This window comes from Typopeltis vanoorti, chromosome 16, assembly GCF_054136105.1.
Source record: "Typopeltis vanoorti isolate ZY-2024b chromosome 16, IOZ_Tvanoo_1.0, whole genome shotgun sequence".
NCBI lineage: Eukaryota > Metazoa > Arthropoda > Arachnida > Uropygi > Thelyphonidae > Typopeltis > Typopeltis vanoorti.
This window is the reverse complement of record NC_143564.1, coordinates 19,048,916-19,065,157: the sequence shown is the minus strand read 5'-3', so window position 1 is coordinate 19,065,157 and position 16,242 is coordinate 19,048,916. Positions and strand designations below refer to the sequence as shown.

The window sequence follows — 16,242 nt, the reverse complement described above, 5'->3', positions numbered from 1 at the left end:
TCAATATGAAATTCAATTTTATCTTGCTCAAGACTAAATAAAATAGTGATCACTTCCAATTTCAAATCCTCTGTACACTCTGGTGTCCTGCACCAGGGAGAAAACATCACTATCAACAATAACATAGTCAATGAGGCTTTTCTTATTCCTTACCTCTTCTCTCCATGTGATTTTATGGACATTTTTATGTTGGAACATGGTATTAGTAATAACCAGTCCATGTCTTGAGCAGAAATCCAACAGGTATTTGCCATTATTATTAGCTTTGTTCTTTTCTCCAAATTTTCCCAAAATATTTTTGTATGTCTGACAGTCATTTCCTACTCTGCTATTTAGATCCCCAACAAGGACCAACTTTTCCTTTTTCATTGAGTCAGTTGCTTTCTCTAAAGTCTCAAAAAATTCCTCCATTTCTACCTTAGTAGAACCTTCTGTGGGATCATAGGCACAAATAAGTCTCATTGTCCACTTCCCCATTCTGATATTTGTCCACATTACTCTACTTGAGACTGCCTGCCATTCAAGAAGATTAGCCTTGTATTTAGTGTTGAATACTATGGCAACTCCTTCTTTTCCTTGATTGTCATTGCTCAGAAAGATCTCACTAGTTTTTATCTTTTTTGTTTCAGATTCATCCCTATTATGTCGATCTGGTACTTATCTAATTCCTCAGCTAGCTCCATTTCTTTGCCATTCAGGCTTCTTATGTTGATAGTCGTCGTCGTCATCCGGTAACATCCTCTAGCAAGAGGGTTGCAGCAGATGAGCAGCTCTTTTTCATTTTTCTCTGTCTGTCGCTTCCATCATTCTTAAACCAGTCCATTCCACGATGTCATTAAACCACTCTCTAGTTGGTCTTCCACGTCTTCTCTTCCCCTCAACTTTCCCTTGTAATATAGTTCTTGTCAGGTGTCCCGAAGAACCTCTCAGAAGATGTCCTGCAAATCTAGTCTTTCTTTGCATAATATTCTTTAACAGTGTTCTTTCCATCCCAACTCGTCTTAAAACTTCTTGATTTGATATTCTTTCTATATAGCTAATCTTTTCCATCTTTCTATAACACCACATTTCCAATGCATTAATTCTTTCCATCTCTCTCTTTCTTAGTGTCCATGACTCACTTCCATAAGTTGCAATACTCCAAACTGTTGCTTTAACTATTCCAATTCTAATGCCTATTTTAGTGTTCTTGTTTATTAAAATTCTCTTCATTTCCATAAATGCCAATTTGCCTATTCTATTTCTAATGTCCAACTCTGAAGTTCCTTTCTCTGAGATCCAGCTACCTAAATATTGAAATCTTTCCACTTCTTCTAAAATCTTTCCTCCACATCTTATTTTTACATTATCTCCTATTTTTCTACCCATTATCATTATCATGGTCTTTTTTGTGTTAATTCTTAGTCCATACTCTTTACAAGAGTTTTCAATTCTTTGAATAATTTGTTGTTACCCATTTTCACTTTCTGCCATCACTACTACATCATCCGCATATCGTAAGTTATTAATGATTCTTCCATTTATTTTTATTCCTTCTTCTACATCCTCAAGTGCTGCTCTAAACATTTGTTCACTATAAAAGTTAAACAATAATGGTGATAACTTGCATCCTTGTCTGACTCCTCTCTCCACCGGGAATTCTCCTGTTTCCTCTCCATTTACACATACTGACGCTATTTGTGACCAACATAATCTCTTTAAAATTTTCAAGTCATAAGAGTCAATATCAATATTTTCTAGAATGTCAAAAAGCCTTTCATGTTTCACTGTATCAAATGCCTTTTCAAAATCTAGAAATCCCAAAAACAACTTTCCACCATGGTTTAGTGTTTTCTCCCCAATAATTCTTAGACAAGTTATAGCCTCTCTAGTTCCTCTGTTGGTTCTGAATCCAAACTGTTCCTCATTCATTTCTTTTTCTATTTTATTCCTAATTCTCTCTAAAATTATTTGCACCAGAATTTTTGCTGTGTGAGTTATAAGACTTTATCATTCTAAAATTGTTACAGTCTAAAACTCCCATCTTTTTTGGATAAAAATTGATCTTCTAAACTCCTCTGGTAATTCTTGTCCTTCATAAATTCCGTTAATAATTTGCCATAACACTTCCATACCTTTTTCACCTATATTCCTTATAAGTTCTATCTGTATACCATCTATTCCAGGGGATTTTCCTTCTTTCATCTTTTGAATTGCTAGATTCAATTCCTCCCTCATGATGCACAATCTCTGCCCACTATGTTCTTTCCTTTGATTTTCTCCTCTTTCCCTGTCTTCGTAGTTTACTTACATATTCTTCCCATCTCTGTAATATCTTCTCTTTTTCTATCAGAATTTCACCTCTTTCATTCTTGATTGCTCCAGTCCTTAGCATCTTTCTCCTTCCTGTCATCATATTAATGTTTTTATAAACACCTTTTATGTCCTTTCTTTCTGCCTTTGCTGTTGTATCGTTACTTATTTCATCTAATAACTCTTCCTTTTTCCTTCTTATCTCTCTTTGTATCTCCCTACTCAAGTCTTTATACTGCTTTTTTTCTCCTCTGTTTTACTATTAACTAACGTTCTTCTTTGTATTATTTTCCTCAAAATATTTTCCGTCATCCATAGCTAAATGTAATTCTGTAGCAGTAATTATGCTTTCCTTCAGAATCTTCCATTTTTCACTTGCATCATCATTTTCTTGTATATTTCTCTCGTTCATTTCTTCCTCTACTTTCTTTGAGAATTCATTCGCCGTACTTGGTATCTTCAGCCGCTCCATGTTCCATGATTTGTTCTATTTCCCTGTAGTTACCTTTTTTAGATTAATCCTTATCTTAGTTGACAACAATATGTGATCTGTATCACAGTCTGTTCCTGGATATGTTGTCACATCTTTTATAATGTTTCTATATCTTTTGTTTATCAAAAATATAATCTATCGGATTTCTTCTACTATTTGTATCCTACCCTGGGGCTTTCCATGTGTACAATCTTCTTGGATGTTTCTTAAACCAAGTGTTCATAATTGCTAAATCATGCTTTCTACAAAAATCCAACAACATATCTTCTCTTTCATTTCTCACTCCCAATCCAAATATCCCAACAATATCTTCCTCCCTTCCTCTTCCGATTTTTGCATTCATATCGCCTTGTATTATAATTATATCTTTTGTTTCTTTACATTTCAAGCCCTGTTCTATATCACCATAAACTCTCTCTACCTTCTCATCCTCATAATCACAAGTAGGTAAATATATCTGGATAAGTAGAATATTTCATGGTTTTGCTTTCAACTTTACCACTAAAACTCTGTCTGAGATTTGCCAGTAGCCTTTCACACATCCTGAAACTCGTTTATTCAATATTATTCCAACACCTGCTTGATGTTGCTTTTCCCCTCCTGAGTAAATTATTCTTATTCCATCCTCTGTTCTAAAATCTCCTTTTCCTTTCCATCTCACCTCAGCCATTCCCAGAACGTCTATTTCCAATCTTAGCATCTCCATCTTTACAATCTCCAATCTTCCAGTTTGATGTAAGGTATTCACATTCCAAGATCCAATGCAAAAATTACTTTTAGCCCCTTTTCCACATGAATACTTTCCATCTTCCACTTCTCCACCTCCCGCAGGATTTAGTAAAGAAGATTCATTTGACTGACATGCAATCTGGTCTATATGTTGATGGTACCGATCTTTAACTCTGGTGATGTTGAGTTGAGGTGTGTTTTCAGATTTGTTCCATTAGCTGACTTTTTGCTATTTGCCCTGGTTCTCTGGCGAAAACAACGGGAGCCTTGTTTAACCGGGCAACGCCCCAGTTAGCATGAAATTTTGTCATGTTGTACCATCATTTTGTATTTTGGTTTAAGTCAATAGGAATAAAATTTAGTCGGCTAAATCCCAAATTGCCAGCCCATCCTCGTTTGTTCAGTATCCAAGTAGATACCCAACAGGGTGCACCACAAGAAGGTGAGGATTGGACATTAGTTCAGAAGCCCTGGTCGGTTCTTCGCATTCATATAATGGCTATGTGGAGGTCTCCTCCCAGTTATACAGCTTTGACCCTTAAGCACCCCATTTTGTTTTATCCAACTTTTTAAATATAGGTATTACTACACTTGTACTCCATTCTATTGGTATTTGTCCATTTGTATATATTTTATTTACAAATTTTAATAATCTCTGATGAAATTTTTTCCTGCAAATTTATACACTTCGGAGTTTATCCCATCTTCTCCTGCTGATTTGCCATTTTTTATTTTACTTAGGTTGTCCTTTAATTCTTTCATTGTTATTATATCATTTAAAGTAATTTGTAAGTTATTCAAATTAAGGGGATATTAAATCCCACATTGTTTTAAAACCGAATAAGAAACTCAAAGATTGGAATCAGAGAGTTTCAAATGTGGGATTTAATATCCCCTTAATTTGAATAATGTTTATATCGCCGAAATGAAGCCTATTGGCTCTTTATATTTAAGTAACTTAATGGTTGCACCTGTTTGACAACTCGTATTCCAATACTTGATTCCAGTTCTATCAAAAGTTCCTGGCAAATAAGTCAGCTTGTGCTCTTAGAGAATATAGAGACAAATGCAAGAATGCTAAACACTGTGTAAAACTAGCTAAACAAAAGTCATGGGAGGACTTTGGCAAGAATATAGAAAATAAATATCAAGAAGGTGGCAAAATATTCTGGAGGTTGTTGAAGAAGCTTAGGAATGGAGGAAAGAGTGCTGTAAAAGGAGTTAGAGATGATAAAGGTGACATGAAAACTGGAGAAAAAAAGATATCCTTGAAGTATGGAGTAATTACTTTGAAAAACTGCTATATGAAACAAGCAGTGATGAAGACAGTGATGAAACAAGCAGCATTTCGGCGATGAAGCCAATAGGCTTCATCGCCGAAATGAAGCCTATTGGCTCTTTATATTTAAGTAACTTAATGGTTGCACCTGTTTGACAACTCGTATAGCAGAGTATATAAGTTCTTTTCGCTATACCCTTTGGTATCTATTTGGTCTAGCTACTCATTGATGAAGCCTCAAAAAAGACTGAAACCGGTCTGGGTAGTGACCTCCCACCATAATGTAATAACAGCATACATTTCCTAGGAAATGTGTTTTTACATTATGGAAAATACCAAGATTAACGATCAGAACTTTCCCCACCTTTGCAACGAGTTGCCTGAGATTGTACTATGTACTAGGACTACTTGCATTAGCTCACACTGGTAACTGCCGATACTTTTATAGTTTACTATATTCGGCATGAAACTCTCTGATTACAATCTTTGAGTTTCTTATTCGGTTTTAAAACAATGTGGGATTTAATATCCCCTTAATTTGAATAATGTTTATATCGCCAAAATGAAGCCTATTGGCTCTTTATATTTAAGTAATTTGTAAGTGTTTGGTATAATTTTTTTTGATATTAGTATTATCTGTCCAAAGATCTCTGAAGTAATCCAAGAATTCTTTTACATCTATTTTGCAATTTATATTTGCAGTTTATCTGCATTCATGTGTTTTACTATTTTATATGCATTGAGTCTTATTTTGTATATGTCATTTTCTAGATATGATACAAATTTTTCCCAGCTTTCTCTGTGTCTCTTTCTGGTTTCTCTTTTGGCTATTGCTCATCTTTTTTTTATATTCAATTTCATATTCTTGTTTTTTTGCTACTTAACCATCTTTTAAAGGCCATCTTTTATTTTCAATTATTGTTTTTATTTCATTGTCCCATATGTGTAATTTTTTTAATTTTTATGATATTTTTTGTGTGTTCGTAGACTTTCATATGCTGCTAATGCAATAATTTCTTTTATATTATTCCATTCTTTCTCAATGTCTTCATTTTCTTGTATTTTTTCTAAGTAATTATTAATTATTAATCATCTGTTGGTATAAATGTCTTATACTTGAATCATTTAGTAGTCTTACTTTGTAATTAGATTTTGTTTCTCTAGTTTGTTTTTTTTTTTTTGTATTTTTGTAACCAGTTTGGTGGAAACCTTAGTTTTGCCTGCACTAAATCTCTCTCTGTTTTATACACACACAAACTAAATGTTAAACTGGTTTTTAGTTATTATTATTACTTCCCCCTCCTTCCTTTTTGTTTTCTTTTCATGGAATATTTTCATATTTTAGTATCTTATTCCCATAAATGTAATAACAGGCTTAGGTGTTGGTAGTCATTCATAGCAGTACTTTACTGTATAAACAACTCCAAAAGAAAAAATATATATAGTCAGTCCTCATATGATGTATGATGTATGCATATGATGTATGCAACTTATAACCACTCATCCTTAAAGACGACCATCCCATTAATAAATTCATGCTATACTTGATTTTTTTATATTTATTCCACACACACGAGGTAAAAGAACAAAACACTAATGCATCAGTGATTTGTATGAGGCATGGATAAATAAGGGTTGAGAAAGAAGAAATCTGACATTTTTCTTGACAAGCTGGAGGTTGAAGTTGTTGGGAAACATGTTATGAAGAAGGCTGCTACAGAGGTTGATGGTAAAAGAGGAAGAGGAGAAATAGGGTCCATGTGTAAGCAGTTGTACTAAAAAGAGATATTGAACAGCTATTGCTATGGTTTTTAACAGGCACAGCAGTAAATGGAGGACTGGAATGATGAGAGATAGCAACTGGAAGTAAAGAAAATGTGAATTTCTCAAGTTTTGAGGTATAACTACCTCATACAGTATACAAAGTCTTCAATTTAATCATCTCATCAGAGGATGTTATTTTATATGAGGTGTCAATTCTTCCTCTGGTTGGTGAAAATGAATGAAGTGATTACCTGGGTGGTTGCCAGCCATGTGAAAAATTGGTATAAGAACAACTGCTGCAGAGGATATAATAGATATATTTAACGAGCAGTTCATCCTTTCCTTTAGTGTTACACAGTGAATCATCATTCATTTCAGACACATTAATAATCGTGTTTGAAATAATTACTTCAATTTCCCAATGTTTCAGCCTTTATGTTAAGGTCATCATCTGGAGTATATGTGTATACTCCAGATGATGACCTTTCATGTAAGTCATCCCTCACAAACACAAACATATATATATTATTTAATTTGCTCCACCTGCTTACCAACATTGTTCAACATAAATATTTGCACATACATAATTCACTTTTATCCCATTCACTCATTTAATACATCCTTTCAGTATACCACTAGAATGTAAGAAAAAACATCATCTCTTCCACAATCCTACAACATAAATATTTGCACATACATAATTCACTTTTATCCCATTCACTCATTTAATACATCCTTTCAGTATACCACTAGAATGTAAGAAAAAACATCATCTCTTCCACAATCCTACAACATTTAAAGCTGTGAGATATTTACAAATTAAAGGGATAATTAAATGAGAGGAATTCAGAATGTATGAAATATCAGATCGGTCATAATTAAAGAGATAATAAAGAAGTCCATTAAATAGCCTGCATGTTAGAACCTCATTGAGGGGGGGGGGGGGTTGGCAAGGGAGTTAGAAAAGGTTGTCTACTTTTTCCTCATATGTTTAGTATCTATGCTAAAAACATCATGCTTGTAGTACTAGATGATTTTTTCACAGGACAGGCAGCAGATTGATAAGTAATCTGAGGTATGCTGATGATACAGTACTCCTCTGTAATGACAACAAAAAAACTAGGACAAATCCTTGAAAGTTAATGAGATCAGAGGACATTATCTCAATTCATGCAAGAAAAACATTACAGTTTTTTTAAAGGAAATACAGATAGGAAAGCTCCTGAGAAACAATTGTGCCTTAATGTAGAAAAAAAAATGAAGGAAGTCGGCAAGCTAGAGTACCTGGAATCCATTATTAATGTGAAGAATTGCTATTCAGAAGGCATCAGAAGATCAGGAATGGATAAAACAAGTAAGGGACTTGTATAAAATCGGGAAGGATGAATCTATCTCCACAGGAAAAAAGTTGAGGATTTTGGATGTGACTGATGTCACATTCCTGATTACCCTGTCAAATCCTTCCTAGTGTTGATAATGAATGATTAACAATGGACTAAGGACTGATACCTAGGGCAACACCACTGGTCACCTTAAATCTTGCAGACTCATCCCCCCCTCCCCGATATGCTGCCTTTTGATATCTGTCAGTCAACGACACTCTTATCCAAGCTAACAGCTTATAGTTCAATCACATATCCTGAAACTTATGCAAGAGCCTTCCATGATATATCCTGTCAAAAGTATTAGTAAAGTTCAAAAGTATTATGGTATATCCATTCCTCTTGTCTAACTCAAGAATAATATTACTATAAAATGTAAGTTACTCTTGAAAATTTAATGAAAATTAATTTTATACAAGCAATAGATAGATTGATGATTAAGTAATGGATAAAAAAATAATAATTTCCATTCCTTTGTACTATTAATAATTTGTAATACAAAAGTATCAGTGTATGCATCATCTCTCTCTCTATTTCAGTAATAAAATTTGAAATTTAAAACAGTGTAGATTATTGTAATAAGTAAAACAGTGACTTTTTTCCTATGTAATGTGTATTGTTATATAATAATGCTTGATATATAATAATCTTTATAAAAATATTGGAAGTTTTTTTTTTCCACTTGTTTAGACTATAATAAATTTAGTTTAATCCTTTATCCATGTATAAGCAAACAAAGTTTGGCCCTGAAGTATCTTCAGGACTGAGGTAACTCTTGGTAAAGGTGGACCAAGCTCTCATCACTCCTTGCTTCAGTATCTCCTATAATGCAAAGCACATCCCCTTGCAGACGTGTATAATGCTATGCATTAAGGGAAGGGACACTACCCAGACCGGTTTCGACCTTTATTGAGGTCTCATCAGTGGGAGCCAGACCAAGAAGTGGTGATACTAAGGCAGAAGCAATGGAGAAGTCATATTTACCTATATGAGTTGCCAAAAGGTGTACCACCTTATTATTAAATTACTCTGGATTTAGAGAAAGATGCTGGAAGTTTTTTTCCCATTTTATTATAGCCTAACCCATTTGGTTAGGCTATAATAAATTTAGTTTAATCCTTTATCTTTAAATCTAGAGTAATTTAATAATAAGGTGGTACACCTTTTGGTAACTCGTATAGGTAAATATGACTTCTCCATTGCTTCTGCCTTAGTATCACCACTTCTGGATCTGGCTCCCACTGATGAGACCTCAATAAAGGTCGAAACCAGTTGGAAGCTTGGGTGATGAATGAAAATGCTGTAGCCCATGAAGTTTTAACTGAGGCTCAGCTACTGCTGTCACCCAGGTCCTGGATAGTGGTGGTGGTGGTGGGGGGGGTAATGAGTGGCAATGGTGTAGCCCATGAAGTTAACTGAGGCACAGCTGTTGCTGTTATCCCTCAGATGACATATGAGCAAATGAGCGGCTCTGCTCGGTAGTGGGGTAAGCCTGCCACGGTGTAGAGCCAACCAGTTCTGAGAGTTCTTTTCAGTGGCAGGGTGAGCCTGTTACTGAGGGGAATAACGCTGAGCTTTTGGAGTTTGACCTGTACTTGAACATTCGATAAAGGTCGAAACCGGTCTGGGTAGTGGCCCTTCCCTTAATGCATAGCATTATACATATCTGCAAGGAGATGTGCTTTGCATTATGGAAGATACTAAAACAAGGAGTGATGAGAGTTTGGTCCACCTTTACCGCGAGTTGCCTCAGTCCTGAAGATACTTCAGGCACAAACTTTGTTTGCTTACACCTGGATAAAGGATTAAACTAAATTTATTATACTTTATAAAAATAATTATGCATTTATTTTAGAAATATTAATAAAAATAAAAAATTAGCTTATAATAAATGCAATATCATATTGGCAATGTTCAACATTGCCAGGTTATAAATTAAAAATTTTCATTCTCTATGTCTTTATAGAAGTTATAATACATATAAAATATTAAATATAAATGCAGTATAATACAGTATAAACTTACATGTATAGCTTGATTTCTAGCTTGAAGAACTGCATCTTTTTCTTTAATGTGTTCTTGCAAGTCCATTATATGTCTTTCCTGTTCTAATATACAGCTGTTCAGTTCCATAATTTTAGAGTCTTTATATACTATTTGTGCATACATTTCCTGTTTTTCCTAAAATTCACAAAGTATTAAAAATCAATATGAACTCAAGTTGTCGCACTATGAAGAATATTTAAAATGAATTTTATGTATTTTAAAGTGTATTTTACTGATTAAGCATTTTGTTAGAGAGTACTCTCAAATTTTGCATTTTAGTACAGGTTACCCTCGTATAATGCGGTACATATATAATGCTGTTTCGATATAACGCGGTCTACAAATTGTTGTAACCCTTGTTCAACGCGGTACTTATACAATGCAGTTTCGATATAACACAGTCTACAAATTGTAGAAACCCTTAATCTTTTCATATATTTTTCACCACGCGACATAAAAATCAAATTGTATCTTCGTTAAATTTGAGTCTGCCCATATCGCAAATGTAGTTATCAGTATCGAATTTATGTTAGGGGAAATACCCTTTAGCACACATGTGCATCAATTGTTTACTGTATAAAGTGTTTATTGTTGAGAATTGTCGTTTGCTGCCAGGAAAGCACATTAAAAATCATAAGTGTTAAATCCCACATTGTTTCAAAACCGAATGGCAATGCATAGTTTGGTAATACGTAGGTTGTACTACATGCTTTAGCTTACGCTGGTAGTCGCTGATACTTTATAGTTTACTATATTTCGCATGAAACTCTTTGATTCCGATCTTTGAGTTTCTCATTCGGTTTTAAAACAATGTGGGATTTAATATCCCCTTAATTTAAATAATGTTTTTACATCGCCAAAATGAAGCCTATTGGCTCTTTACTTTGAATAATTTATGGGTGCACCTTTTTGACAACTCGTATAGCAGAGTATATAAGTTCTTTTCGCTATACCCTTAGTATTATACTTTGGTCTAGCTACTCACTGATGAGATCTCAATAAAGATCAAAACTGGTCTGGGTAGTGACCTCCCACCATAATATATAACATCATACATCTCCTAGGAGATAAGTTTTATATTATGGAAAATATTAAGAATAGCGATCAGAACTTTCTCCACCTTTGCAACAAGTTTCCCTAGTTTGTACTACATGCTTTAGCTTATGCTAGTAGTCGCCGATACTTTTATAGTTTACTATATTCGGCATGAAACTCTTTGATTCCGATCTTTGAGTTTCTTATTCGGTTTTTAAACAATGTGGGATTTAATATTCCCTTAATTTAAATAATGTTACATCGCCAAAATGAAGCCTATTGGCTCTTTATATTTAAGAAATTTAATGGGCGCATCTTTTTGACAAGTCGTATAGCAAAGTGCATAAGTTCTTTTCGCTATACCCTTAGTATTAATTTAGTCTGCCTACTCACTGATGAGACCTTAATAAAGGTCGAAACTGGTCTGGGTAGTGACCTCCCACCATAATGTATAACATTATACATCTCCTAGGAGATGTGTTTTACATTATGGGAAATACTAAGAATAGTGATCAGAGCTTTACCCACCTTTGCTATGAGTTGCCTTAGTTTGTACTATGTGCTTTAGTTTACGCTAGTAGTCGCCAATACTTTTATAGTTTACTATATTCGGCATGAAACTCTTTGATTCCGATCTTTGAGTTTCTTATTCAGTTTTGAAACAATGTGGAATTTAATATACCCTTAATTTAAATAATGTTACATCACCGAAATGAAGCCTAGTGGCTCTTTATATTTAAGAAATAAGTGTGTTAATCTCAAGCTGAGCACTTTATTTTCAGGTGAGTTACATACAATACGTAATGCTTTTTTTATGTAAAAAAATTATTTTTATAGTAATGGCCACTTAGCGGGCTTTTGCAATACGGTTGAAAATGAAATTAGTGAATTAATTGATGGAGAAATAGATTTAAATTAGAAGGAACTAGTACAATAAATAGATGACGTCAAACCAAATGGCGGGAAAAGTTCTGTCAAAGATTCTAATTGTGATGAATCCGTTAAAGAATTCAGTTTAAAGAAATTAGCAGAAGGATTGGACTTGGCAAGAAAGTTTGGAAGTTATTTTATGGATAATGATTCCTGAATGGAGCGCTCTGGAAAATTCATGAGACAATTGGATATTTGTTTAGCTCCATATTATGAACTTAATAAAAAATTGCAGCATAGTGGTAAGCAAGGTCTCATTGCTGACTTCTTGATAATTAGATCAGCCAAAGTATGCATGAAAATTTTACAAATGATGTCCAAGAGATATCAAGTGATGACTACGCCCGACCATTCATAAATAAAGAATATCTACGAAATGTTTGTTTTGAAACATTTTTTTGAAATGTATGTTTTGAAAACAGTGACAACGATTAAAATATGCACTTTATTTTATTTTGCCGAAAACATTTATGCATTATGTGCAATGAAGTTTATGTGCAATTTGTAATTTTATAAGTTTATACTATGCATTTGTTTCATAGTTTATATGTTTTCTAAACTTACATGAATTACCTGAATTAAATAAAATATATTTTGTTGAGTATGTCATTATTGTTTATATAATTAAAAAAATTAATTTCGAAACATAACCCTACTTTTTCTATATGATCTGAGTCTCACATGATGCAATTTATATAATGCAGCATTTGTATGGAACCTAATATCTGCATTATACAAGGGTTACCTGTACAGTTTATATAAATGCTGAAGTCTGCAATATTTTATTTAAAATTCACATGATATAATCACTGCTGAATTTGCAACAAATGCTTTTCTATTATCATTAACAAACCTCCTTGAAGTCAGAAGATGCATCATAAGAAGTTCACACTAATTGTCAACATATCAATCAAACCAAACATTTCCAACTCTTTCACCATTCCAACCCAAAACATATCATCTCAGCAACAAAATGAATGATATCTGATCTGCATATTCTTCCTCCATTTTGAAGTTATATTTTTATGAACAAACACTAGAAACAGAAAATGAGCACACAACTTTTTTTTATTCAGGTGTAACTTACAACTGATGTAAAGGTTACATCAGTTGGAAACTATTACATCAATCCTTTCTTTTAAGCTTACACGGTGATCCGAATGCATTTTTGAAAATTATGGGGACAACTACCGTGTTTGAATAAAAACTTTAGTTTAATATAACAATTAATTTCCCTCCCACCACCACCAGAGGTCAGGCCAACAATTGTTGTAGCGGTTGATCAGTAACTTTAAGAAACCAATTTGATTGTAGTGTAGCTTGTTTTCTGTGTATGGTTATACGCTCCAGAAGATGACCTTGACATAGGTCGAAACGTCTAATGTAGATTTTAGTTATATTAAACTAAAGTTTTTATTCAAACACGGTAGTTGTCTCCATAATTTTCAAAAATGCATTCAGATCACCGTGTAAGCTTAAAAGAAAGGATTCAGATCATTCATGGAAATGATACTCACAAGTGCTGCAATCGTTATGGTAAGCTAAAGATACGTATTTCCCTCTTGATCAATCAGCTGGCCTTTTTAAAGAGATTCAGAGACAATATCCTTATTCCTATCTGCATCAGGCTAAAAAAGAAATTTACATCCACTAAAGCTCTCCGTATTTATGACCGCACAGAAAAAGCAATGCTCAGAGAACAGATCCAAACAGCCCGCCAAAACCTAGCAATAACACAAAATCTGGTTTCAAAATTGCAATCTGAACTATCGAACTATATTAATCCAGACATTCTACAAGTACTTGAAAGAATTACTGACAATTCAGCCAAATATACCCTGGAAAAGAATAAAGAAAAACTCAAGACCAAATTCCACAGTTTGAAACAACGGCGAAATATGGCAGCCAATCACAGGAATCCATCCAATCTGGAGACCTCCTACCTGATAAACACCAACAATGAACAATAAACAAGGGAGACAAGGAGCGACCAACCACCGGCAAGCAAGAACCATGCGATCAACCTATCAATGTAAACAATAAATCTACCACATAGAAAGAGGCATCAGGTCCCTACCTAACAATATAGCCAATAAATTACAATTAGAAACATGTAATGTTCTCTAAACATTAAGAAAACCATACAGAACAATCTCACAAAAATAGAACTAGCAGCAATTAAGTCATTAAAATCCAACCAAGGCATAATAATAACGAAATCAGATAAAGGCAATGTCACTGTCATCCTTGACAGGTCAACATACATACTTCAGATGAATCAACTAGTAGCCGATAACAACACATATAAACAGGTAAATTATAACCCAACAAACAGGATAAAGGATAAAACAGAGAAATTACTCAAGTCCATCACCTCTTAGCCACCAGACACGGTTAAAAAACTCAAACCCCACTATGCCTGTCCCCCCAGAATATATGGGGTCCCAAAAATACACAAACAAAATGTTCCCCTTCAACCAATTGTGGAAGGAATAGACAGTCCCAATTATCACTTAGCCAAGAAATTAGCGTCAACACTCAAGGAGTTGGTAGGTCATTCCCCCTCCTACATAAAGAACACACAACACTTTATAAACAAAATTAAAAACATAACACTCGACAAAGACGACTTATTAGTCAGTTTCGACGTTTCTGCCCTTTTCACTAATGTCCCCATCAACGACATAATTCTCCTACTGCAGAACAAATTTCTGCCCGACATTACGGCCCTCTTTGCCCACGTACTAAAGTCCGCTTACTTCGTGTGGCAAAACAAATTTTACCTACAAAAAGAAGGTACAGCCATGGGCTCACCACTATCCCCCCCCCCCAATTGCTAACTTCTACATGGAAACCTTTGAGCAAAGCGCATGATTCTGCCACGCTAAGACCGATAGTCTGGCTTAGATACGTTGACGACATGTTCACAATCTGGCTGCACGGGCAACAAACGCTAAACACATTCCTTAGCCACCTGAACAAACAACATGAACACATACAATTTACCATTGAAATCGAAAATCAAAACTCACTCCCGTTCCTAGACACACTAGTCACACGTCTTCCTTCAGGCAGTCTATCCTTCACGATCTACCGAAAACTGACACACACTGGTTAATACATACATGCTAATTCATACCACCACCCATCACAAAATTATGGAGTCATTAACACCCTTAAAAACAGGACAGACAATCCCTATACGCAAAAAACAACACATTAGACACATTAAATATAACCATTATGGTGAAGCAGGCCTCTCAGATCATGCGCTCAACACCTTACACCAAATCAACTAAAAAAACACCCACTCTTTACACCACACAAAAACCTGGTATGAAAGGAAATTTAAGGAAGCCTGTAAAATCCTGATAAACCACCCAAATATCAACAACAAAGATGGCATGAAAATTCCAAGGATCTGGATAGCACACATTCAGCCCATCTAATATATAAGATCCAGCATAAGTCAGGACTCTAGCCAATCTTCAGCTAGTATTAGAAACCATTCCATATACCAACTGGCTGGAATACACATGTATAATCATGATGTTAATATATGTATATAGATAGATACATAGACTTGTTGTTGTGCCCAATGTATGTCTACAACAAACAGATAACACTAATAATAGGATTCTAGCATTGATGTATAATTTCTTTTTTTTTTTTTTTCACTAGAGGTCAGGCCAACAATTGTTGTAGCGGTTGGTCAGTAACTTTAACAAACCAGTTTGATTGTAGTGTAGCTTGTTTTCTGTGTATAGTTGTATGCTCCAGAAGATGACCTTGACATAAAGGTCGAAATGTCAAATGTAGATTTTAGTTATATTAAACTAAAGTTTTTATTCAAACACGATAGTTGTCTCCATAATTTTCAAAAATGTATTACATCAATCCACTGGCCAAGCATGTCTGCATAGTATGCAGAGCTTCTGAAATGATCCTCATATTTCCATATTTAATTTGTCATCCTCACTAAAGATTGTCACATATTCCACTGATAATGCAGTTTATGTTTTCCATGTTCATGAATATTTTCACAGTTTTATCTTTTTATTACTGATATTACTAAATATGTTAGTAGTTATCCAATTTAGTTAAAGATCCCTGAAGGCTTGTACTCGACTCATTTGAAGGGGATAAATGAACTGTGGAAAGGTACAGGGGTGGATAACAAAGATGGTTTCAGGACTGTACAATGTTAGTTATGAGGATCGGCTGAGGGAATGTGGACTACAGAGTTTGGTAGATAGAAGAAGGAGAGGTGATATGATTGAGACTTTTAAACT

General features: G+C 34.4%; 1 protein-coding gene across 1 annotated transcript in view; it reads right to left on the bottom strand.

Annotated features, from left to right (window-relative positions):
- LOC150097879 (uncharacterized) overlaps window positions 1-16,242 on the bottom strand; it is a 365,709-nt gene that overhangs the window by 241,151 nt on the left and 108,316 nt on the right. The window contains exon 5 of the mRNA XM_090406619.1: window positions 9,965-10,120. Within this exon, the coding sequence (XP_090262745.1) occupies window positions 9,965-10,120 (156 nt within the window). The remainder of the gene's footprint in view (window positions 1-9,964; window positions 10,121-16,242) is intronic.